A 26,393-nucleotide genomic window follows, 5' to 3' on the forward strand; every position below is an offset into this window, starting at 1 on the left:
AAAGGATAAATACAGTCCAGGAACACACAATCCCTAATGATGTTTTTACCTTCTGGGCATAAAATTAAAATGAAAATCCAAGTTCCGTGATGCACAAGAAGTCTAATCATGATTTGTACCTTTATGTCTTTATGATTTAGTGGTTGTGCTTTAGGTTTGCAAAGATAAGGTCCATTGCTTTCTCAGTTGACAAAAAAGAGGTGGAATCGCTTAACAGATTTCACTAGTATGGTTGTCTGCGTCAGTGTACTAGGTGGTCCATTTCACCTCTTTCACTAGTGTTTTCTTATTCCATATTTGACATTTTCCTTTATTATTACAGTAATGTTTTGTGTTCTATTTCAAATCTCTTTCATATGTGAACGATAATGTTTAGAAGAAAAGGTCTATGTAAAATTTGTACAAGGACTTGTACCTTGCATATTTGCTACTCGCATGTATAGCAAGTGTGAAGAAAAGTCTCATTGATTTGACAATTTGGTGGCTAATTTTTGTTAAGAGTTTGAAATTTGTAATCACCCATTGAAATTTGTCTAGGCAAGCCTTCGGTGGGTGGGGTGGAATCTGATTTTGATCCAAAACCTTGGTCTCAATTTAGATCCAATTATTTCTATATTGATATTTTAACCTTTTGATAGTAATAAATCGGATCATAGAGCTCGCCAGGAAGTACTCTTACAACTCTACTAAACCTTGTCCAGACAGTTGACAGACTTGCACTACTGCGATTCTGTAAAATGTTGCGACTTGTGAGACTTAGATCATCGTTTAAGAAATTTATGCAAGTACATTTCTGTATAAAAACATTACCACCACTGTTAGTATTTTAATGATTTATTTGAAATGATCAAAATATCATCTTTTTCTGTTTTTGTATCTTTTATGATCAGTTACTACTCTCTGTTTCTCAGTAAAAGTAAAAGATATTACCAGATAATATCTTAAATTTCTATTCTATTTTTTTTTTTGAGAATAAAGACAAATGATCTATCATTTATAATTATCACACATAGATATTAATAAATTAAAATTTTGATTTTGGGATATCAAACAATTTCCTTCTCATTATAAATCATATATTCCCTCCGTTTCAATTTACATATTTACTTTTAAGAATAAAATTTGCTTCAATTTAGTTGTCCACTTTGACTTTTAATGTAAAATTATATTTTCATAATATATTAATATGACCAATTTCATTCACATATGACATTGAATAATCAAATTTATATAATATTTTTTTTACTAAAATGTCAATATTATTTTAATCAGAAAGTTAGTAAATTTAGGAATTACGCAAGTATATTGTGATGTCTGTTTCGACTCAAAATACTAAAATAGAAAATGAAGTATTCAAAATATATCCGATTGATTTATTATCTTAAATATTCTCTTCATCTCATTTTATTAATATTATTTACAAATTTTTAAAAAAATAATCGGAATGATGTGATGTTCTCATTAAAATAATAGTAATTTTATAAGAATATAATAAAATTCTCATCATTTAGTTTTTAAAATCTCATATTTATTTATATGCCAATTCTTGATTTTTTACAAAGAAATTAGTATAAAATTTGTGATAAATAAAGAAGAGAAAATATATATATATTTTTTTTAGGAAGAAGAGAAAAAATATTGTAATTTTTTTCCCTGAAAAAGATTATTAAGATGAGTCCGAGTTCGGTTTGATCGGCTGAAACAAGGGGCGGTTTGGGTCGGTTTGGCGGGTTAATCGGTTTTTTGTTCACTAAGAGCATCTCCAACGGCGTTGGCTATAATCGTTGGCTAAATTGGACCTGTAAGACATTATGTAAAATTTGCTGAACCTGTAAGACATTTTGCTTCAATGGTACTGGCTATATTGGTTGGCTATAATTTAAAAATAATATGTTATTAATATTTTAAATTGTTAAAATAGAATATATGAGTTCAATATGGTAATAAATGTACAATCTTCCTACAGATTTTCTTACAGACCTGTAGAGGTTCGACAAATATAGCCATCCATAGGAGGTTGGCTAAATTTATAGACAACAGGTGAGTATGGTTGGAGTTGAGTTTTTGAAGCTGTTGGCTAAATTTTTTTATTTTAGGTATGCCAACTCATTTTTTAGCCAAGGGCTTTAGATGGGTTGGAGTCTTGGAGATGCTCTACGTCAGTAACTCAACCTCAACGGCTCAACCCACGCGGCCTCGGGTGTTTAAATGACAACGAAACCGGATCCCTGGTGAAATTGGGTCCGAGTGAATTAAAAGTTGATTTAAGCTCAATTGAAATCATAAATCCGATTTGATCGCATCAGCTGCTTCAAATCTTTCCCTCTCTCTATATCTACAGGTACACGTACATCTACATCTATATCTCTCAAACATTCTTATTCAATTCAAAACCCTAATTATTTCAAATTAGGGTTTATCACAAACTTCAATTCAATTCAAGTAACCATTATCTCACTCTGTGTTTATATTCTGTGTAGAATTTAAAGGGGATATAGGATGAATCCGTTGACTTTGGTGAAGCGTATACAAAACATTAATTCAAAAGAAGCATCGCTAGGTATATCTGAAGATGCTTCTTGGCATGCTGTTTACAAAGAATCTGCTTATGTTTATGTTGGTGGAATTCCGTTTGATCTTACCGAAGGCGATCTTCTCGCAGTTTTTGCTCAGTATGTTTTATTTTCGTAATTCTTTATGTGCATCTTGTTATTGAGTTGCGTTTGATTAGAGTTATAATGTGTGTTGATAGAACATTGTTGTCTTGTTGATCTTAAACTAGGGTTTATTTGTATATGTTATTTAGAATCGCTTTAATTGGTGCAGATATGGAGAGATTGTTGACGTTAATCTTGTGAGAGATAAAGGCACGGGCAAATCGAAAGGTTTTGCGTTTGTTGCGTATGAGGATCAGAGAAGTACAAATCTTGCGGTGGATAATCTGAACGGTGCTCAAGTTCTTGGTCGAATAATACGGGTTGATCACGTTAGCAAGTACAAAAAGAAAGAAGAAGAAGATGAGGAGTTAGAACAGCAAAAGAGGGAGGAACGGGGTGTGTGTCGGGCTTTTCAAAAGGGCGAGTGCACCCGTGGTGATGGATGCAGATTTTCTCATAATGCACAAGTAAGACCAGTGCTACTCTCCCATAAACATATATATTTTGGTTATAAAATACCGTATGGTTGCTAGATTGGAAGCTGAGATTCTTCCTCCTCCTTTTCACATTAAAGCTGGATTAGCAGTTCTTCAACAGAAAATATGGGGATCTTTAGTAAACCTATCAGGAGAACATTTCCTTTTACAGTTTAGAAGAACAAATCTGAATTACATATTGTTTTGTAGAAGTCAAAATTCAGAAACCTCTCATAGGTTTATGAAGAATAAGAAACCTAGCAAGTAAAATCGAAAGTGAGATGAGAAATTTTGGTTTATGATTATAATAACTAAAACTTATTTAGGACACTTGAAATTGTTATCCTACCTGATTCAGGTACGACATTTTTGTTATGAATTCTTATTATTTTCTTGATATGCTTTGGTAAATCTTATACGTGTAAGTTTTACTTACGTGTTTTCTTTCTTTGCTCAGAGAGCTGCAAATACTGGTTGGGGTGCTGATGATCATAAAAGGTCAAGACGGGAAGATGACAAGTTTGGGGGTTCAGCAAGAAATGTGGAAAAGGCTGGCCATTTGGGTCATTCTCGAGAGACTTCTGCTCAGGATGGGCGTAGAGTAACTGATAAAGAAACGAGAGATTCCAGAGCGCCAGTGACTAACCGTGACATAGACAGGCATTATAAGAGAACTGAATCAAATGCATTTGATCCTGATGAGAGAGGCATTGATAAACGAGCAGAGAGGCAGGAGAGGAAATCATATGACAAAGATAACCGTGACAGGCAAGGACTTGATGGAAGGTCAAGACGACATGGTCTTGAATCAGATTCAAGGGAACATGATGATAGAAGAGGAGAGAAGGGATCAAGAAAGGAGTCAGTATCATATCGCACAGAAGCCCGAGAGAACAGTGGTAAGGACAAGCGATCACTTCATGTTAGAGATTCTTCCCCTCATCGTCGCAGCGAGATGGAAGATAGGCCACATAAATCACGCAGATAATGATAAGGGTTTATGTTCAATGTAAGAATATGTTCTTGAAAGTTACTGATCCACAATGGCTACTTTTATGTTAGCTTGCAGTTTTAGAGGTTTATCAGGTGACTTAGTTGAGGTGCATCTATCCCTTCTAACCGGCTGTATTATATTTGCATTTTTTCATCATGGGAACTTGTTCTAAGTATTTTCTGGATTCGTTTCACATCTACAGTAAACAATGAAAGTTATCATACACAAGCTATTAGTGTTCTTCTGGTTGGCCCTGAAGCTTTATTCCTGGATTTGCCACAACTTGAACCTTTCTGTTTGCTATCATCTCTATATCTATATATGATCATAAATTGCATATTGCTTTACATAGTATTTAGGTGTCTGAAGTTGTGTTTGTTTAATTATACGGGCTACCTTTGTTTTTATTTTATAATATTTTAATGGATGGTAATGTTGTCTGGTGTTTGTTAAGGATAATTTAGTTCTGAATCGTAATGCCAAAATCCAAATACGTTACAGTTTTTGTTGTATAGGCGATACATGAAAACTATTGGTCCGACCTACCGTCGCTACCAAGTGTATAAAAGATAAACTGAAACTAAGATGGAGATTAAGACTATTGTTAAAATTTATATGATGTCATTCATCTCCTCTCTTTTGGTCATTTTTGATTTGATATATTTCAGATACTGAAGCTGTTGACTCAGCCAGTAACAACCTCCTTTTGTCAGTCATCAACTTCTTTTATGGAGTTTGTATAACAATAGCAATTTCAGGAAAGGAGCAAAGAATCTGAATAGGAAATTGCGCGAGGTCAATAATTCCTAGGAAGCATCTGCATGGTTCAGTGTTACTGCAAACTCTCTACAGCCTTTTCTGGGAACATGGAGGTGGGTAATGACATGTGGATCTCTGGATCCTGGCTAATTGTATTATACATGTAGTGCTCTGCATTTGATTGTAAGGCATCCTTTGATACTAATTTGTGTTGAGTGATAACCCAAGTGTTCATCTCTATATAGTCAATTAAATTGCTTAAATTTGCATACAGTTTCTTGATCCGAAATGGAGCATCTACTGCCTAATATTAGCTTCATATTCACATTAACCTTCCATCTTTTTCTTGCTCTGGTGTACGGTTTGTCATTATCAAATTGCACTTCTTCAGCTATTCTTGAAAACGGAACAGACATAGCTGCAGTGCTTGATCTCAAGTCACATATTACCGAAGACCCTCTAGAGTTCTGAACTCTTGGAATGATTTCATACATTTTTGTCAATGGCCCGGAGTCAAATGTGGTGTCGAACACCAGAAAGTCTTCTCCCTTGAGCTTAAAGGTCAGAGTTTTGCTGGGAACATATCAACTCTTATTGGAAATCTCTCATTTCTTCGACTCCTTGACCTTGCTGAAAATTCTTTTAGTGGCAGTATTCCTCCAGAACTTGGCCGCTTGGGAAGGCTACAATCTTTGAACTTGAGTAATAATAATCTAGCAGGTGATATACCTTTGAATTTGTCCCAATGTTCCAACTTGTACAATCTGGCCCTAGATCGTAACTACCTCGAGGGAAACATTCATCAACTACTGGGTTCTTTGTCAAAACTGATTACTTTATCTGAGAGATGACGTCACTGGAAGAATCCCAGCTTCTATTGGGTACCTCACATCTCTCCAAGAGCTTTACATCTCATGTAACAAATTAAAGGGACAATTCTATGGCTCAGATGAAAAGTCTGACAATGCTAGGCTTGTCTGTGAATTCACTGTCTGGTGAGTTTCCTCCTGTACTCAACAATCTTACTCAATCATACTCGCAGGGTTGTCCTTTAACTACTTTACGGGTACTCTCAATAGCAGAATAGGCTTCAACTTACCAAGTCTCCAGCTTCTCTACTTGGGAAGCAATTCTTTCACTGGACCAGTACCAGTTTCACTGACAGATATTTCAGGTCTCCAGCGACTTGATTTACCTATCAATAGATGCACACAAGATTTTTGGTAACTTAAATTTTTTTGGCGGTTCAATGTTGCTGAAAGATCCCAAATTTTATAGGTAATATCACGCACCTGGTAAATCTGTATCTGCAATATAACAATTTAGAAGGAAACATACCTTCAAGTTTGGGGGACTGCACGCATCTTCAGCCTTTAGATCTTTCTGCAAATAAACTGGTGGTACTTTTCTAAAGAAGCTTCTCAGTGTTTCATCAGTTTTAGTACTTTTTGATTTGTCTTATAATTTCTTCTCTGGACCCTTGCCTGAGGAGGTTGGAAAATTGAATAAACTTGTTGCGTAAGATGCTTCAAATAACAATATTTCTGGCAATATTCCTAGAAAAATCAGAAATTGCTTGACTTTGGAAAGACTCTATATGCAGTCCAACTCCTTCCAGGGAAGCCTATTGGCATTAGATAATTTAAGAAATATTCGTTATCTAGATGTTTCTCGAAATAAGTCAAGTAGCCAAATTCCTCAGAACACGGTCAGACTTTCGAGTTTGCTAAATTTGAACCTGTCATTTAACAATTTTGAGGGTGCAATGCCACTTGATGGTGTCTTCCAAAATGCAAGTGGTATTCATGTTTCAGGCAACTCTGGAACATTGTGGGGGTATTCAAGGGATGAATTTGCCACCATGCTTTATACAGCCATCTGAAAAACATAAGAAACACACTGCTCAGAAAGTTGATGGTAGCAACTGTCTGTGCTGTTTCTTTCTTGGCTCTGTTGTCTCTGTTCCTCTCAGTTTGCTAGGTGAAAAAGTCAAAAAACAAGCCAGATGCAATATCTTTAGACAGGCATTTCTACCAAAAGCTTTCTTACAAAGACCTCCTTGATGCTACCAGTGGATTCTCTCAAGTAACTTAATTGGTTCTGGTAGCTTTGGCACTGTTTACAAAAAATTTCTTCCTGCAGATTCAACAGTAGTTGCAGTAAAGGTACTTATGCTTCAACGAAAAGGATCATCCAGAAGCTTTATTTCTGAATGCACAACATTAAAGAATATCCGACACCGAAACCTTGTTAAGGTCCTGAGTGCCTGCTCAAGCATTGATTTTGAGGGCGATGACTTTAAGGCCCTAGTTTTATATGCCAAATGCTAGCTTGGACGATTGTCTGCACTCAGCACCTGGACAAATAGGACAAAAGAGTTTAAAGTATTCTCCAAAGGATCAATATTGCAATAGATGTGGCTTCTGCATTACAATATCTTCATCACCAGTGTCAAACACCTGTGCCTCATTGTGATTTGAAGCCGAGCAATGTTCTTCTTGACTCGGATATGACCGCGCATGTGAGTGACTTTGGCTTGGCAAGGCTGCTTTCTAAATTTAATGAGGAAGCTGATTTGAATCAGCTTAGCTCACTTGGGATCAAGGGCGCGATTGGTTATTCTGCTCCAGGTAACTCCAGTATATAATATCTACTCACCAGACAGTTCTGGCACAGCTATTTAATCAAATAAAGAGTCATTAACCAGATACCAACAGCAGAATTTTCTTGGATTATGTATTAATGTGTTTACAAGATTTGTATCCCTCTTTTTATCTGCATTATATTTTCGGTTGTTAGAGTTGTTCAGCGAAAAGGAAATCCGATTTCGGTAAGACTTGAGAAAAATCGTAGTTCAGATTTAAGGCGGTTCAGTAAGACCGACTGATAATTGATTCAGCAATGGTGTAAATCTCCATAATTTTGTCAAAGCAGCACTGCTAGATCAAGTTACTGTGATTTTGGACCAATCTGCCCTTTTTAGTGAAGAGGAAGAATATTATACAGGAAAGGATGATTTGGAAGCAAATGGACTGATGAACAGACAGAACACTTGATCTCTGTTCTCCGCATTGGGGTTGCATGCTCAGAAGAATCCCCGGCAAACAGAATGAATATAAAACAAGCTGCAATGACTTGCAATCGATAAAAGACAAATTTGTTGGTCCTAAAATGCGAAAAGAAACAAACAATGATGCAGAGGCTAAGCAATAACTCAGTAAGATATGAAGGTATGCTAATTTTCTTATCTTGTCAGAATATTTGAAACCATTTTACTTTCCATTTGTTGGAAGAAGATTGTGTTGGGATTTGGCTAAAAACTGTTAATGATTTGTTTTTACGAAGCCAATAATATATATTAAACCAATTTCAGACGTGCTTGGATGCTAGGATAACGGAATTCCATTGTATAGGTAATCCATGAAAACCATAAGACATACAGCCCTAATGAAGTAACTTGGGTGTTCAGTAACTTGTAAGCTTTGCTCATACTTGTTTCATCATACTTGACTTTACGCCTGATATATTTCTGTGGAACTCGTGGAGTTTAATTTATATTATCCAAGTAGTGACCTTCCATGCCTGGTATAGCTATGAGTGACTTGTTAGCATATTTCTTAAGAATATTTAGTTTAATTTATATTATCCAAGTAGTGACCTTCCATGCCTGGTATAGCTATGAGTGACTTGTTAGCATATTTCTTAAGAATATTTTTCAGCATAACTCATTTCTTCAACTTGTCACCTTCGATGATGCAAGTGCAAGTTTATCATATTCATCCGTACATCATTTTGTGGATAAACTATTGTCAGAAGTCAGAAGTCAGAAGTCCGGATGTGTGTTTAAACAAAGGATTAAGTATAATAAGATAGTTATACAGAGGAATGTATTGACACTATCATGCATGTTGAAGGAATTCTCGATACCAGAAGAAAGATATATTTATATGCTACAAATTCAAGAGTTGAAAACATTTTAACTGGAAGTCAATCAGTAACTACAAATTACGACAACTTTGACAAGCACAAACATGAGATAGAACATAAACATCATTATTGTCTTATGTGATTTCTTGTATATTGAGATTTGACCATATTCTTTATAATAGTATCTGCGTCAGCTTAACTAGTTTCATTAGTCAATCAGTGAGAAGGGTAAGTATCAGGCTTGCTTTATAGGTGTACAAGCATCAATAACATCTTCATGCCATTCTTACTTTCTCAAATGGAGATTTCTTTACTGAACCAATGCATGATTCTTTTACTATCTTTCTACTTCATCGTTGTGCCACCCCTTGATCTCTTAAATTTGGAATGTTTTGCTTCTGCGGCTAAACTTGGGAACAATACAGACAAAGATGCATTGCTAAACTTTAAGTCTCAGATTATCGAAGATCCCCTTGAAGTCTTGTACTCTTGGAATGATTCCATTCATTTCTGTCAATGGACCGGAGTCAAGTGCAGTGTCAAACATGAGAGAGTTATTTCTCTTGATCTTAAACATCAGAATTTGGCTGGAACTATATCACCCCATGTTGGAAATCTTTCATTTCTTCGTTTGCTTGATGTTGCTGAAAATTCTTTTCATGGCATCATTCCTCCAGAACTTGGTTCCTTGGCCAGGCTTCAAACTCTGAACTTGAGTTATAATATTTTAGAAGGTGGGATTCCTGTCAATCTGTCTCTCTGTTCCAACTTATACAACCTTGCACTAGATCACAACCACCTTGAAGGTAATATTCCTCCTCTCCTTGGTTCTTTGTCAAAGCTGGGGACTCTTTATCTCAGAAACAACAACCTCACAGGAATGATCCCAGATTCCATTGGGAATCTCACATCTCTGCGAGAGCTTTATCTCTCGTATAATTATTTAGAAGGACAGGTTCCGATTTCAATCTCTCAGTTGAGAAGCCTGAAAATGCTAGCACTGTCTGTAAATTTTCTTTCTGGTGAATTCCCAAGTGCAGTTTACAATTTATCTTCACTAGTTTTATTATCCCTGTCTTTTAACAACTTTACGGGTACCCTCAGTAGCAGTATAGGCCTGGACCTGCCAAATCTCCAGCTTCTTTATTTGGCATTCAATTATTTTACCGGGCCACTACCAGATTCATTTACCAATGCTTCAGGTATCCAGCGGTTTGATGTCCTTAACAACAAATTCAGGGGACAGGTACCTCAAAATTTTGGTAACTTGCGTAATTTATCATGGTTTAACATTGGTACAAACCATCTTGGAGAAGGTAAAGACTCTGATCTGACTTTCTTAAGCTCTTTGACTAACTGCAGCATGTTAGAGTTTCTAGCTTTTGACGACAACCAATTTGAGGGAACTTTTCCGAATATTGTCACAAATATGTCAATTACACTTACCCGGCTATTTGTTGGAACAAACAATATTCGGGGAAGCATCCCTGAAGAGATTACAAACCTGGACCACTTAATTGTATTGAGCATAGTGAATACTGGTTTAACAGGTCATATTCCAGCTTCAATAGGAAAACTTTCCCGTTTGGGGGCCTTTTATTTAAACTCAAATCAGTTAACTGGAAAGATTCCACATTCCCTGGGTAATATCACCCAACTATTATATCTTCGCATGTCAAATAATAGTTTAGAAGGAAGCATACCTTCAAGTTTAGGTAACTGCAGGTATCTACAGTCCTTGGATCTTTCTTTGAACAGACTAAATGATACAATACCTAAAAACCTTCTAAGTGTTTCATCATTTTCAGTGATTCTCAATTTGTCTCATAATTCTTTCTCCGGGATCCTGCCAGAGGATATTGGAAATTTGACTAATCTTGTTGCGCTTGATGTGTCAAACAACAAATTTTCTGGTAATATTCCTAGAAAGATCGGTAACTGTTTGGCATTGGAAGAACTCTACATGGAGTCCAACTTCTTCCAGGGAAGCATAGCACCATTAGATGATTTAAAAAATATCCGTTATATAGATGTTTCTCACAATAATTTGACTGGCCAAATTCCTGAGACCATGGGAAGACTTTCCAGATTGTTATACCTTAATCTATCATTCAACAATCTTGAGGGCTCAGTGCCTTCTGAAGGTGTCTTCAGAAACGCAAGTGAGGTTCACGTGTTGGGCAACTTGAATCTTTGTGGAGGTATTGAGGAGCTGCATCTGCAGACATGCTCTGTGCAGGCACACAGTAAGCATAGGAAGCACACATCCCTCAAGTTGATAGCTGGAATTGCTGGTGCTTTATGCTTGGCTTTGTTGTTGCTGTACATTATACTTTGTCGAGGGAAAAAGTTGAAGAAAGCAGTTAGTCCTGCATTTTCTGATAGGGTATCTTACCCAAAACTTTCGTATCAAGACCTCTTTAATGCTACTGGTGGATTTTCTTCAGGTAATGTTCTGGGTTCAGGTGGCTTTGGCACAGTTTACAAAGGAATTCTTCCCCCAGATTCACTTATAGTGGCTGTGAAGGTACTTAAGCTTCAACAGCAAGGAGCTTCCAAAAGTTTTATAGCTGAATGCAAAGCCTTGAGGAATATCCGCCATCGCAACCTTGTTAAGGTCCTTAATGCTTGTTCAAGCATTAATTTCGAGGGCAATGATTTTAAAGCTATAGTTTATCAGTATATGTCAAATGGTAGCTTGGAAGATTATCTGCACCCAGAACCTGGACTCTTGCAACAGAAAAACTTAAGTTTTCTCCAACGGATTAATATTGTGACAGATGTGGCATCTGCGTTGTATTATCTTCACCACCAATGTGAAACTCCTGTAGTTCATTGTGATTTAAAGCCGAGCAATATTCTTCTTGACACTGATTTCACTGCGCATGTGAGTGATTTTGGCTTGGCAAGACTGATTTTGAGCTCAAATAAGGGTTATTCCAACCAGTTCAGCTCGATTGGGATCAAGGGCACTATTGGATATACTGCTCCAGGTAAATCCACTGTACTTAGTATTATCACTTAGTATTATGTCTTGTTAGATAAATCAAGCCTGCAATTATCAAATACTTTTGTACATTTACTTACTAACAGCATCTTTTATCAATTCACAGAACAGAAAATATGGATGAATTTCCCCTTAAATTTTCACTATATCTATAATTTTCGTAGACTGTGCTGCCTTCTGTTTTTTTTCCTTATGACATTTGTTCTTTGTATATTAAGAATATGGCATGGGGAGTGAGGTCAGCACTCAAGGAGATGTTTACAGCTTTGGAATTCTCTTGCTAGAGTTGTTCACTGGAAGAAGACCGACTGATGAAATATTCAGAGACGGCGTAAATCTTCACAATTTTGTCAGTATGGCGTTGACAGATGAAATTATGGTGGTTGTGGACCAATCTGCCCTGTCTGGAGAGGAATACATCACTATGGAAAAGAATGAGATTGGCAGCAAATGGTCACATGAGCACACAGAGCAGTTGATTTCAATCTTTCGAATTGGGATTTCATGTTCGGAGAAATCCCCTACACTGAGAATGAACATGAAAGAAGCTGCAGCACATCTGAAATCAATAAAAGAAGAGATTGTTAGTTCTCAGTCCATTAAACAATGATATCAAGTTATCCAGGAAAAGGTGGGATGATCAAGTACAATATGAAGGTACTCAAGACAGGATTTATGTGAATCTTACAACATAATTACAGTAATGGTGTGCTTTTAATTAATTTACATATATGTGCAACGTTTAGGTACTATTTTCTTTAATTGTACTAATATTATGTGGTAAATGTTGTGTAAGCTATGTTACATAAATAAGTTAAGTTTTGTTTGTTTTCAAATTACAGTGCAAGCTTTCTCTCGACTCTAATTTAAAAGAACATAATATCTTAGACACTTCTCTTAGCAGTATATGTACAGTCGAAGGTTTGTTTTCCTTGCCCTTGGAGATAATTGTGTGTTGGACTCATCTGGAAACAGGTGAAGTTAAGATACTTAGGAGTTGAATCTAAGTAATATTTGTACTGAAGGTCCAGGTTGTAAATTAGGTTCCATAAAGTTTATTTTGTTTATGTGAATTTGAAATTACATATGATTTCTGCAAGGTGATACATATTCTGCTGCATCTTTCATATTTACATCAGAGATAAATGTTTCAGAGTTCTCTACACAGTACCAAATACTTGACAGTTGATAACGAAAACAAGTCGGCAATTGGTGGGACTTGTGAGTATGAGGACACAAGTAAAGAGTTGAGAATTGAGATATGAAGGAAAAAAGTCCAAACAAATTGACAAGGATATGAGTGGGACCAGGGCCCCTCGTAACGGTACTGCTGTATATAAAAATCTTGTCTGTAATATTTATTATATTTTCAATATAACGTAGAGCAATTTCACCCTAATGTGAATTAATCGATGCAAAGTATTCAAGTATGCGGGCTCTAAGTTAATTTGTTAAGAATGAAATGGACGGAAAATTGACAAATTTTGACTTATGTCCTAATATAGTTCATTTTCATTTTACCTTGTCGAATTTCATTTATCACAGCCAAATACTGTACAATATATAACAATGTAGAAGGAAAGAAAGTTAGCTTTGATTTTGATGTGCCATAGGTTGAAATAGAAATAGTAGACAAAAGTTCACACCTTAGCAGCTGAAAACCAGTGAATTGGGAGATAAATTAGCTGAGCTGAGTGAGAGGTAAAGCAAGTTGTATCAACTACTTCACTAAGCACAAGTACCACTTTCATCTATCCTTACCTCCTGTCATGGAACTTTCTTTGATAACTCTATGCCTGGTTCTTTTACTATCTTTCTGTGTCATCTTTGTGCCACCCCTTAATCTCTCAATTTCAGAATATTATGCCTCAGCTGCCAGACTTGGGAACTACACAGACAAAGATGCATTACTGAACTTTAAGTCTCAGATAACCGAAGATCCCCTTGAAGTCTTGCACTCTTGGAATGATTCCTTCCACTTCTGTCAATGGACTGGCATCAAATGTAGCGCCAAACACCAGAGAGTCATTTCTCTTGATCTTAAACATCAGAATTTGGCTGGAACTTTGTCACCCCATGTTGGAAATCTTTCATTTCTTCGACTAATTGATGTTGCTGAAAATTCTTTACATGGTGTTATCCCTCCAGAACTTGGTTTTCTGGCCAGGCTTCAAACTCTTAACTTGAGTAATAACATGTTAGAAGGTGGAATTCCTGTCAATCTGTCTAGTTGTATTAACTTGTATAATCTTGCATTAGACCGCAACTTCTTTGAGGGTAATATTCCTCTACTACTTGGTTCTTTGCCAAAGCTGGTAACCCTTTATATCAGAAACAACAACCTCACAGGAAGAATACCGGATTCCATTGGGAATCTCACATCTCTACAAGAGTTTTATGCGTCATATAATTATTTAGAGGGACAACTTCCAAATTCTCTGTCTCAGCTGAGAAGTCTGAAAATGCTAGGACTGTCTGCAAATTTTCTTTCTGGTGAATTTCCAGCTGTGCTTTACAATTTATCTTCACTCGTACTCGTGTCCCTTTCTTTTAACAACTTCACAGGTACTCTTAGAAGCAGTATAGGTCTTGACTTGCCGAATCTCCAGCTTCTATACTTGGCAAACAATTACTTTACAGGGCTACTGCCAGTTTCATTGACTAATGCATCAGCTCTGGAACGGTTTGATGTCCCTCAGAACAGATTCAGTGGAAAAGTGCCCAGCATGTTTGGAAACCTACAGAATTTATCATGGTTCAACGTTGGTAAAAATTATCTTGGAGGGGATAAGGAGCATGATCTGAGTTTTTTAAGCTCTTTGACTAACTGCAGCAAGTTAGAGTTTCTGGCTTTTGATGACAACAGATTTCGAGGAACTTTTCCAAATATCATCCAAAATTTGTCAAGTACACTCACACGACTAGTTGTTGGAACCAATGATATTCGAGGAAGCATCCCTGAAGAGATTACAGACCTTTTCAATTTAATTATACTGAGCATAGCGGAGACTGGTTTAACTGGTAAGCTTCCAGCTTCAATAGGAAAACTTTCCAGCTTGGGAGCCTTACATTTTTATTCAAATCAGTTTAGCGGAGAGATCCCACATTCCTTGGGTAATATCACTCAACTCCTGTACCTTGACATGTCAAACAACAGTTTTGAAGGAAACATACCTTTTAGTTTGGGGAACTGCAGGTATCTACAATCCTTAGATCTTTCTTTGAACAAATTAAATAACACAATTCCTGTGAACCTTTTTAGTGTTTTATCACTTTCTGTGCTCTTAAATCTGTCACATAATTCTCTCTCTGGAACGTTGCCAAAGCAGGTTGGAAATTTGACTAGTCTTGTTGCATTTGATGTTTCAAATAACAGAGTTTCTGGTAATATCCCGACAGAAATAGGGAATTGTTTGGCATTGGAAAAACTCTATATACAGTCCAATTTCTTCCACGGAAGTATTCCACAATTAGGTAACATGAAAAATATCCGGTACTTAGATGTGTCTCGCAATAATTTGTCTGGCCAAATACCTAAGAGCATGGTACAGCTTTCCGGATTACTGAATTTGAACCTCTCGTTCAACAATCTGAAGGGTGCAGTGCCTTCTTCAGGTGTATTCAGGAATGCAAGTGCGGTTCATGTGTTAGGCAACTTGAATCTCTGTGGGGGAATTCAGGGGCTGCATTTGCATCCATGCCTTGTACACTCACAAGCAAAACATAGGAAACACATATCTCTCAAGTTGGTAGCTGCACTTGCTAGTGTTGTTCTATTCTTGGCTTTGTTACTGTTGTTTCTTCTACTTTGCCGAGGGAAAAAGTTGAAGAATGAACTTGTTCCAGCAGCTCCTGATAAGATATTTTACCCAAAACTGTCATATCAAGACCTCTTTAATGCTACTGGTGGATTTTCTTCAGCTAATGTACTCGGTTCTGGCAGCTATGGCACAGTTTACAAAGGACTTCTTTCCCCTGATATGGTAACGGTTGCAGTGAAGGTACTTAAGCTTCAATATGAAGGAGCTTCTAAAAGTTTCATAGCTGAATGCAATGCCTTGAGGAACTTACGTCACCGCCACCTTGTCAAGGTCCTTAATGCTTGTTCCAGCATAAATTATGAAGGTAATGAGTTCAAAGCTATAGTTTATCAGTACATGTCAAATGGGAGTCTGGAAGATTATCTGCACCCGAAGCCCAGACAATTGCAGCAGAAAAACTTGAGTATCCTCCAACGGATTAACATTGCTTTAGATGTCGCATCTGCCCTACATTATGTTCATCACCAGTGTCAGAATCCTGTGGTTCACTGTGATTTGAAGCCGAGTAATATTCTTCTTGACACTGATCTGACCGCGCATGTGAGTGATTTTGGCTTGGCAAGGCTCATTTTCAAATGTAGCGAGGTTGTTGATTCAAACCAGTTCAGCTCAATTGCGATCAGGGGCACTATTGGATATACGCCTCCAGGTAACTCCACTGGACAGTGGACACCTCTAATTGTGTCTTATTTACGAAAATCACACATAAATTTACTTACTGATAACATCTTTCATAAATTTACAGAAGATAATATTTAACTTCTCTTCTGATTTCACCCCTGTAAATGGTAGATTTAAAATACCATAATTTTTTGTCGATAAACTGCATAGCCTTTTGTTTTAGTTGCATGACACTTGCGAGTTTAAAATTTCAGAATATGGCTTGGGGAGTGCGGTAACTACTGAAGGAGATGTATACAGCTTCGGGATTCTCTTGTTAGAAATGTTCACAGGTAAACGACCGACTGATGAAATATTTAGAGATGGAATGAATCTGCACAATTTTGTGAATAAGGCAATTGGAGATCAAGTTATGGCGATCGTGGATGAATCAGCCTGGTACAGAGAGGAAAGTGTTTCCAAGGAAAAGGATGATATTGGCAGTAAATGGACACATGAACAGACCGAAAGCTTGAATTCAATCTTTCGAATTGGGATTGCATGTTCAGAGGAAGCCCCTGCACAAAGAATGAACATGAAACAAGTTGCAGTACATCTGAAATCAATAAAAGAAGAGTTTCTTAGTTCTTAGGTGTTGTCATAAACTTCTGCCTTGAATGTAGTACTGAAGTTCATATGCTAAAGGTTGTAATTAGTTACTTCCCATGAAATTAGGCATTGATTTTTTTTTTCTGCTTGATTAAAATTAGCTTTGGTTACTTTACTTATGATCTTGATATCACAGTCTATGTTTTGTTGAACTGAAAAAACACTTGGAGCAGAAACGTTTATTACTAATGGGGCATCATTTGACGTCCAGCTTTCTCAAAGACAGATGTTAGCCAAGCAATATTCGTATTTTAGTTTGTGCGCGTAACTTGATAATCATGAATTTATAAATTTTTAGTGAAATTAATGAGCAGTTTTTGGTGTCAATGTGTTTGTAATTTTTAAACATAGAGTAAGATTGGATTCGTCGTGAATTTTTCCAGCATTTCATGTTGAACAACCATACCTCAAGTATGATTTTCCCGCATTTCAAGTTGAAAACTATACCTTGAGTATGATTTTACGACTCAATTAGTTCGATCTATACTTATGTGTTACTGGTTGATGTCCGGAAAATACAAAATTTACACAAGAACTTTCATAATTTAACGTCTTAATCATTGATTTATCCAATCGTGCCCAATATCGACCTTTCTTTGTATATACCAGTAATAATCATTTAAATTAATAAAATTATCAATACAGTGTAATGAACTCTAGACGCACACACAAACGTTGAAATGTCAACCGTTAAATTTTTGTTTTATGTAATTGTTGCGGTGAGGCTAGAGTAGCTAAAAACCAAAAATTAGGAAGAAGCGATTGACTGTATAATATGAATCACATAAAAGATTTGTGTCGAGATACACGAGGGTTTTGTGTAGTAGACCTGGAAATCGAAATGGCATGGAGATTCAAGTGGAGGTGGAAATCCAACTCCACGGCATGGAATCAAACATGGCCCAATTACGGGACTGGACGGTCCACATTTCCTACCAACAACATGTCAGAAAATTGACCCGCTGCTGCTATCTATCTGTATATTTGTACTAGTAGTATAATTTCACCTCTAAAATCTACACATGCAGTCAGCAGTTACGAGTCATTTTTGTAAATACGCGGTATGTGTCAATCATATACAACAATGCATGTATCTTTGAGAGGGATAGAGAGTTTATTATTATCAGACCGTTCGTATAATCTTAAAAAAAATACTTTTTACTTAAAGAGAAGTGGACTAGAAGTGAGAAGTAAATTAAAATTTATAAATGATTAAAATAATATTCGGAAAAGAAGTAAAAGTTCCGAAACAACAGTTAATATGAGATCGAAAAATATAATGTAGTTTCCCAAGACTATAAACGGTTGTTCGAAATGTTGAGAGTTGAGAGATAAAGAAGAGAACTAAAAGGGTTATTATGAGTGGGAGAGAGAAATTTGGGAGAGGGGATTAGAAGATAAGGAGATTGGAGCTATACTAGCGTCTGCATGTCTTTGTCTAGTTTCTTTTGCAAAGTTAGTGTACCATGCCTCCTTTATATATCAATTCCAACTTATCACTGTCCTCGTCCTTCTCAATGATCTATACATATATATCAACCTTCATCAAACATATACATATGGCAGACCATATATGATGTCGATTCAATTTTACGTACCAAATTATCCTTATATATAATCATATTTATCGAGTTTAATATTCTGAAGTTGTACATTACAATTAACGGATTTTTTGAAACTACAGTGCATGAAGTATCAGATAAAATTCCATGTGATTTCTTATCTTGAGCACCTGAGAGCGAGCTATTTTCTGCAATGAAGAGGGTACGTTTTTGGAAATGAACGAAATATGTCTCTTACATTTTATACCGTAAAAGCTGCTCCACTGATCTTAAATATGTTGATATTTTGATATAACTATGTAGCTAACTAGAGATTACATTAGGAACGAATCACATGGTTTCCTACGTACGTTTTTCTAGACAAGCAATAAAAACCAAGCAGAGAATTACAAAGAGAATGAAAATAATTGTAACATGAAAGGTAGAGGAGGACGAATTTATAACCTATAATTGTGAATTTGAAGCAGACATATCATGTACTTCAGCTGAAATCAACTTACTGATAAGGAACATGATGATCAAAATCAGTTCTAGAAGGAGATGGTAAGTTAACTAGGTTGAAGGTCCAACTGATTTCGAAAAATAGCATTTAAATTTAAAAAAAAAAGACAGCAAAAATAAATAAAGAGTTTCTTCTATAGCACATATTTGTTTTCCGGACTCCTATCAAGACGCCTCATATTAACAGAGTTGTTTGCTACTTATAACAAATCTTTTTATCTTTTCGACATGGGACTTGGGTTGACACTAGCTCACTCAATACTAATTAATTACAACAAATTATAATGAAAAGACATTTAACTTAGATTTGAGTCGTAAAAAATGGGTATAGAATGTTGTTAACAATCACATGGAGCATTTCCCTTTTAGGTATAGTAGCTGATACTTACAACAGTAAAAAATAATTGCAGAGGATGGCAACAAATTACCTAAAGTAGTGATGTAGTTGTGGCTTGTTCTGGAGCCGTTAATGTCTAGTTGGGATGTATAGACAGAAAAGAAGGGGGAAGAGTGTGACAAATCTGGTAGAGATGTTCATGCACCGATGCTGTCGGTTTCTTCATCTGATTTCATTTATGTCAATGCATGGCTGCATGCACCGGGGAGAAACATTATCAACTTATTATGTTTAACATCATTAACCCGGGATTACGAGAAAGGTGGACGTTCTGTATATGCTAAGGCATTTGTTCTTTAAATACTTAAATTATTTTTTAAGGTTTGGATAATTTTTTAATATTTACGAGTTATTAGATACAAAAAGTTTATTGAAATAATTATAAATTGCCTTTTAAAATGATCTTATATATTCTTGTAAATTTCAAATTTTAAAAATTAAAAAAATATTAAAAAAGGTTAAGATTTCTCACTTTCATAATTTTTTTTATAAGCGAAAAATTGGCTTATAACTCTTCCATTCTAACTTGTAAACTTCATAGGTTGATTACTTAATTTCGATTTAGACAATATCATCACTTCTATCACTATTCATAAATTTAATTTAGATTCTGAGAAGGCAAAAAATAAATTTCACAATTTTTGAACCTAAAGATATATATAAGAAAGAAATTCATAAACTTAAATGGTAATTTGATGGCTGTTCTGGAATCTGGGGTATGGGCTCATCACCGCTGGCCGCCACTTCTTAGAATAACATATCAGCTCGATCGGCAAGGAAAAATCTTTGATGAAGAAACAGAAAAGCTTTATTAAAAAAGTGGAGTAATAATCTAGAGCATACATAATGAGCATGTATCTTCATTCTTCACCCATTATAGGCCAAATATTTATTAATTTAGGAAGTGACCAAAGTCGAAACTACAAATCTTGCATGATGGTGACCGTAGATTAAAGGACATGATCTTGAGGTGCTCTCCGTGACTCGCAGCCATGTATTTCGTTTCACAACTTGCATCTTGTTTTATTGCTTTTCCATTTTTAACCTCATTTTCCACCGTTGGTTTCTCACCTCTGCCAGAGATATTTTCATATTTTCTTCTTCGGTTTTTTATTTTAATAAACTTTTTTCTGTCAGCTTTTGGTAGAAGAGTACGCAAGGAACAGGAAGGTACATATCTTTTTTTTATTTAAATATCATAATTGTAAGTATGTATATATATTTTAGAGTTAATTGCAATTGGCACCCCTTTGGTTTCGGCTTATTGCACATTGCACCTAATAGTTTTGGAAAATACACTTTGCATCCCCAGACTTTTAACCCGTAGACACTTTGCACCCTTTCCGTTAAATTCTGCCGTTACCGTTAACTTTTGCAGGGGTATTTTGGGAAATTTAATTAAAATCAGACCTTTATTTAAATTTTTTGACTATCTAAACGATATTTTTCGGAAAAACTTAAAGAACGAAAGTTGTAGAGAATAAAAAAATCTTTTTAGAACAATAAGGTTCAAAATTTAAATAATTATTTAAAAACGATCGTTCATTTTTACAAGATTGCTAATTTTTGAATTTTTTAAAAATGATTATAAAAAGAATTACGAAAATTTTGAACCTTATAGTTCTAAGAAGATCTTTTTATTCTCTACAACTATCGTTCTTAAAGTTTTTCCGAAAAATATTGTTTAGATGGTCAAAAAATTTAAATAAAGGTCTGATTTTAATTAAATATAATTAAATTTTCCAAAATGCCCCTGCAAAAGTTAACGGTAACGGCAGAATTTAACGGAAAGGGTGCAAAGTGTCTATGGGTTAAAAGTCTGGGGATGCAAAGTGTATTTTCCAAAACTATTAGGTGCAATGTGTAATAAGCCGAAACCAAAGGGGTGCCAATTGCAATTAACTCTATATTTTATTTATTTAAATTAGAAGATATTGTTCTCGGTATATGAGCATCATTGTCAGTAGTCCCGTACGAAATCAAGTGGCAATGTTATCCCAGACTTTTACACCGCACATGTCTGTATTGCGTAGTTCCATTTTTTTTATCAAATGATATGTCAAAATCTGATTGGATGTATTAACTTCAATAATAATGAGATCTCTTGTATATACACATCAATTATCCGATCATTATTTATCGCTTGTCTGCCACATTATTTGATAAAGAATTTTGGGAATTATTTTTGGGTACGCAGCATTACCCTATTGTGAAATTTCTCACTTTCAAATAACAATTACTTATTTCAAATTAAACCAAACGACTCATGTATAATTTTATACTTCTAAAATTTAGTATACATATAATATATGAAAATTAATATGCTATCAAAGATTTCAGGATTATAATAAAATTTTAATATATACACTTTATAATTGCTGGGTAGACCTGACTACTATTGTATATTTATCCAAAGAAAATTAATCGTTAATATATCCTGACATATGTATTCCACAGATCAATACCCGTATATTAGTGTTAGCAATTTTATAATTTATGCACAAGCACACATATCATTATAAATAATATTAAAATTCATTTTACAAAATCTAATTCTAAGTTAGTATCACAAACAATTGTTATTCGACTTAAAACACACATGACTATACACGTACAATCACGGAATTAACAAGATACGTCTTTAACTTAGATAAATAATTAATATGATCACACAAATAGAAAATTGAATATACAATTTATATATAATCAAAAGAATCCATTAAAGATATTATTAAAAAAAAATCCATTAAAGACTTGTATAGGAAATTAATTCAACATTACACTATTAAATAGTAAGCACAAATATGAAGACATCAAAATCACATTTTTATTAGATATTTTCTTCCGAATAAATCAATCTCTCAATTTTCTTTGCCTTCTTATTGTTAAACATGTATCCGGAATATCTCGTGTTTATGTTTAGATGCACAATGTATTAAAAAAAAATTATGTATGATAATAATTATTATATAATTAATATATTATTAAAAATTCAAACGGTGACACATTCGCCGTTATTGCACCAATTACATTCCTAATTATTGCACCAATTTCTTCTTAAACGTCTTCTGAATTCATATTGTTTTTTTTTTGTCATAACTGAATTCATATTGTTATCTTTATTATGTTAATTATAGTTGAAAATAAAAATTATATATATTTTTTGGAGTCATTATTCTTATGTTTTGTGAAATAAAAATTATAATTTTTACGATTCATATTATTAGTTTTTACTATCTTAATTATAATTGGAATTAGGAATTATTTTTTTATGTTTATGATTCCTATTTTTGGATGTTATATTATTATTTTGTTTTAAAAAATTTATTTTAAATAATTCTAGACATGCAACATGACATCACAGGACACTATACTTACCGGGCAGATTATATTTTGTACTGTATTAGAAAATGACAAGCAAGTACACCGTCCCACCCATTTCTTATCAAATGGGTTGGGCACGGAGGTTACAAAACTTACCAAAACTTACCAAAAATAGTCAATGGGTCCCACCACTTCTCCACTTTTCTTTCCTTTTCACACTACTTTTACTCCACTATCTAGGAGTGGAAGGAAACTCAGTCAAAGACGCGCTGGAAATCATTAAAAGCGCAGAATATATGGGTCTGGAGCTGATTGGCAGCAAAGAGGAGGTTCTGGAGAAAATAGCACGCAGGATAGATGCGGGAGAGATGTAAGTCCAGCAGTCTACTCTCCTTTTAGTTATTTAGGTACTCTTTACTTATGAATCATATCAAAATATTATCTTGGAACATTAGAGGAGTTAATAATAGCATTGCGAAAAGAAACCTGAGTGATTTGGTAAGAATTAACAAAGTGGACATAATTTGTCTCCAAGAAACAAAATGTGAAGTGTGGAAACTCAATAATGGCTTGCCTTTTATGAATTCAATGGATTTTCGATTAATATACCAACCTTCGTGTGGACTATCTGGGGGTTTAGCTATTTTGTGGAATTGTAGCAAGTTGAATTGTGTTGCTTTGGCTCAGTCCAGACAATGGATCTGGATTACTTTCGAACATTATATCAATAAGGAGAGGCTCCATGTGATCAATATCTATAGTCCCCTGGTCATTGATTTGAAGCGACTGCTTTGGAAAGAAATAGAGTTAATGATAGAATGTATTAAGGAAGAACACCTCTGCTTGATGGGCGATTTTAATTGTGTAAGAGCTGAAGAGGAGAAAGAGAACTGCTCTTATGGGATGAAAGAAGCAGAAGAATTCAATGCTCTCATTTGTGACTGTAATTTGTTGGAGATTTCACCAGTTAATGCGAGATTCACATGGTTCGGGCCGGATGGCAAGAAGAGCAGACTAGACAGAGTTTTCATGAATGCTAAATGGTTTCAATCTAGCTTATGGAAACTAGAGGCTCTGTGCAGGAAACAATCAGACCACAAGCCATTACTTTTGTACGCAGAACATGACGTTTGGAGCAATAGACCTTTTAAAGTTTTCAACTGCCATCTAAATGAATCCCTAGCTGCCAGATTGCAAGATGCTATTAAGGAAAAGGTCGGATGGGAAACGGCAAACATCCATCAGACTCTCAAAATGATCAAGAATATCATCAAGGATAACACCAGAGGCTCCAAGTTACAGTTGGAAAGCAACATTACTCTGCTTGAAAGAAAACTCTGTGATCTAGAAGAAAATAGCAAAGATTTCAGTAGCCTCCTAGCCATTAAATCAGAGCTCCACAAGTTATATAGTTTGAGGGACTCAATTCTCAAACAAAAAGCCAGGTTGAACTGGTTAAAGGCAGGGGACTCTAACACTAGATTCTTCTTCCAATCTATCCAAAGAAGGAAATGTCAAAACAACATCCATAAACTTCTTTGGAAAGGCAGGTGGATCACGGAGCCAGAACAAATCAAAAATGTGTTCTTTTCACATTATAAGGACCTTTTTAGGGAAAAACCAAATGACTGTTTCAGTTTAGGTTCGCTTCCTCTCCCTAAGGTCTCAGATATTGCTAGAGCACGGCTCTGTGCTCCTTTCTCTAGGCAAGAAGTCGAAGCAGCCTTGTCCAACATGGACAACGACAAGGCCCCTGGGCCGGATGGAATGAACGTGAGAAGCCTAAAATTCTTATGGCCTTTCATCGGAAGCAAAATAATGGACTTCTTGGAAAACTTTTATGAACATGGGCTCATTCCTCAGGGCGTTAACTCCTCCTTTGTCACTCTGATTCCTAAAACAAAGGATCCCTGCACTGTTAAAGATTACAGGCCCATTAGCCTCATCAACACCTCAATCAAGGTGCTTTTGAAGATCCTAGCATCCAGATTAGCAGTTCATATGGACTCGCTTGTAAGTGACACACAAACAGGCTTCACTAAAGGTCGACAAGCCGCGGAGAGCATTCTGATAGTCAAGGAGGTCACACATTCAGTCCAAAAAGGTATGTGCAAGGGATTAATTCTAAAACTAGACTTCGAAAAAGCATTCGACTCAGTTGATTGGAGCTTCCTTCTTGAGGTTTTAGAAAGGCTCAACTTCGATCAGAGATGGATAAAATGGATCAAAGCCATCCTAAACACCTCTAGAATTTCAATACTGGTGAACGGGTCGCCTACCAAAGAATTCTCCCCAGCAAGGGGTTTGAGGCAAGGCGACCCTCTTTCCCCATTATTATATAATCTGGTAGGTGAAGTCCTCAATGCTCTAATCTCAACGGCGAATAAAGCTGGTATTTTTAGAGGAATCAACCTGTGTAAAGGCTCTCAGCAGCTCACCCATCAACAGTACGCGGATGACACAATCATCTTCTTAGATAATTCAATAGAGGCAGTAGTAGGAATCAAGTCAGTCCTTCAATGTTTCCAGTTAGTCTCGGGGCTCAAGATCAACTATGACAAAAGCGAAGTTTTCGCCGCCAGAAACAACTGTGACATGGCTGTTCATGCTGCTTCGATCTTAAATTGTAAGATAGGCAGTTGGCCCATGAAATATCTAGGGCTCCCAATAGGATATTCCCCAAGAAGAAAGATTTATTGGGAACCACTACTCAATAAGGTCAGAAGCAAACTAGCAAGTTGGAAGGCAAAGTATCTTAATCAAGCGGGACGATTAACATTAATAAAATCTGTAATCGACAGCCTTCCTGTATACTGGCTAGGTATTCATATGATGCCCACAGCTGTTAGAGAGCTTCTGGAACGGACCAGAAGAGATTTTTTTTGGAACAATCATGCGTCGAGCTCTAACATTGGGGAAAAGATGCACCTGATAGCATGGAAGAAAATTTGTGCTCCTAAAGAACAAGGTGGGCTGGGTATTGCCACTATCAAATCTAGAAACCTAGCCCTTCTGGGTAAATGGTCCTACAGATGGACGAAAGATAGACATAAGAGTTGGAACGTATGGATAAGAGAGAAGTATCAACTCAACAAATCAGCTTATCTCAACGATGTCTCAAGGACTTCCAAGATGTCGGACTCAATGATAGACATTATCCAAGCAGCCCAACATCCGCTTTTCAAAGGCAACCTCAACAGGAAGGCTTTCAAATGGAAGGTTAAAAATGGCGATACTGCCTTTTTTTGGGAGGATCTCTGGTTTGAAGATGTACTTTTAAAAGACAAATTCAAAAAGCTATACCAACTTACTACTTTAAAAGGCGTCTCTGTTAGTCAAATGAAGCAAAAATGGAAAGATTCACCTTCTTTTCATAGTGATATATGGTGCAGACCCCTCAGAGCCTGGGAATTTGAAGATTCGAAATTGCTTGGTACGATTGTCAACTCAATTTCACTATGCACAGGTGACGACTCTCTCATTTGGTTACCCTCCAACTCCACATTCTCTGTCAAAATTGCTACAGAACATATCTCAGGTCATCATGAAAAAACTCCTTGGCAATTCATTTGGAAACTAAAGGTCCCTCAGAAGATTAAAATTTTCCTCTGGAAGTTTCACCTCAACATCTTACCTACCAAGAAGTTCATCTCAGCGAGAGGTATCAATCCTAGAGGGGGAACCATTTGTATACTCTGC

The 26,393-nt window shown here is 35.8% G+C and overlaps 3 protein-coding genes and 1 pseudogene across 9 annotated transcripts; all 4 read left to right on the top strand.

Moving 5' to 3' along the window:
* Positions 1-2,146: 2,146 nt before the first annotated feature.
* On the top strand, positions 2,147-6,962 carry LOC108207940 (zinc finger CCCH domain-containing protein 25). Of its 6 annotated transcripts, none has more exons than XR_010289061.1 (6): positions 2,183-2,341; positions 2,481-2,672; positions 2,827-3,124; positions 3,591-4,142; positions 4,796-4,999; positions 5,278-6,962. XR_010289061.1 is itself a non-coding variant. In XM_017378388.2 (5 exons), exons 2-4 carry the CDS (start codon positions 2,500-2,502, stop codon positions 4,119-4,121), a joined length of 1,002 nt encoding a protein of 333 aa, XP_017233877.1. In that variant the 5' UTR covers positions 2,162-2,341; positions 2,481-2,499; the 3' UTR covers positions 4,122-4,142; positions 4,886-5,182. The 6 variants fall into 6 exon arrangements, 4 of the variants coding, with proteins under 4 accessions (XP_017233878.1, XP_017233877.1, XP_063943993.1 ...); XR_010289062.1 differs by having other exon boundaries at positions 4,886-4,999; XM_017378388.2 differs by lacking the exon at positions 5,278-6,962 and having other exon boundaries at positions 2,162-2,341; positions 4,886-5,182.
* On the top strand, positions 6,484-7,534 carry LOC135150551 (probable LRR receptor-like serine/threonine-protein kinase At3g47570; annotated as a pseudogene).
* A 55-nt stretch (positions 7,535-7,589) lies between these two features.
* On the top strand, positions 7,590-12,720 carry LOC108207933 (putative receptor-like protein kinase At3g47110). 2 transcript variants are annotated; one of them, XM_017378369.2, is made up of 3 exons: positions 7,590-8,116; positions 8,260-11,806; positions 12,039-12,720. In XM_017378369.2, exons 2-3 carry the CDS (start codon positions 9,091-9,093, stop codon positions 12,428-12,430), a joined length of 3,108 nt encoding a protein of 1,035 aa, XP_017233858.1. In that variant the 5' UTR covers positions 7,590-8,116; positions 8,260-9,090; the 3' UTR covers positions 12,431-12,720. The 2 variants fall into 2 exon arrangements, with proteins under 2 accessions (XP_017233858.1, XP_017233862.1); XM_017378373.2 differs by having other exon boundaries at positions 7,590-11,806.
* A 147-nt stretch (positions 12,721-12,867) lies between these two features.
* Positions 12,868-17,115, top strand: LOC108207934 (putative receptor-like protein kinase At3g47110). Its single transcript, XM_017378380.2, has 2 exons — positions 12,868-16,290; positions 16,517-17,115. Exons 1-2 carry the CDS (start codon positions 13,590-13,592, stop codon positions 16,891-16,893), a joined length of 3,078 nt encoding a protein of 1,025 aa, XP_017233869.1. The 5' UTR covers positions 12,868-13,589; the 3' UTR covers positions 16,894-17,115.
* Positions 17,116-26,393: the final 9,278 nt, after the last annotated feature.

This window comes from Daucus carota, chromosome 2 (genome assembly GCF_001625215.2).
Source record: "Daucus carota subsp. sativus chromosome 2, DH1 v3.0, whole genome shotgun sequence".
In the NCBI taxonomy this organism is placed as follows: Eukaryota; Viridiplantae; Streptophyta; class Magnoliopsida; order Apiales; family Apiaceae; genus Daucus; species Daucus carota.

Bases quoted from the DNA above. Each gene is read 5' to 3' on its own strand.
- LOC108207940 (XM_017378389.2), top strand. From the start codon at position 2,500: ATGAATCCGTTGACTTTGGTGAAGCGTATACAAAACATTAATTCAAAA. The intron at 2,673-2,826 runs GTATGTTTTATT...TAATTGGTGCAG, and splicing joins CTTCTCGCAGTTTTTGCTCA to ATATGGAGAGATTGTTGACG. The intron at 3,125-3,590 runs GTAAGACCAGTG...TTCTTTGCTCAG, and splicing joins GATTTTCTCATAATGCACAA to AGAGCTGCAAATACTGGTTG.
- LOC108207933 (XM_017378373.2), top strand. From the start codon at position 9,091: ATGCCATTCTTACTTTCTCAAATGGAGATTTCTTTACTGAACCAATGC. The intron at 11,807-12,038 runs GTAAATCCACTG...TTGTATATTAAG, and splicing joins TATTGGATATACTGCTCCAG to AATATGGCATGGGGAGTGAG.
- LOC108207934 (XM_017378380.2), top strand. From the start codon at position 13,590: ATGGAACTTTCTTTGATAACTCTATGCCTGGTTCTTTTACTATCTTTC. The intron at 16,291-16,516 runs GTAACTCCACTG...TTAAAATTTCAG, and splicing joins TATTGGATATACGCCTCCAG to AATATGGCTTGGGGAGTGCG.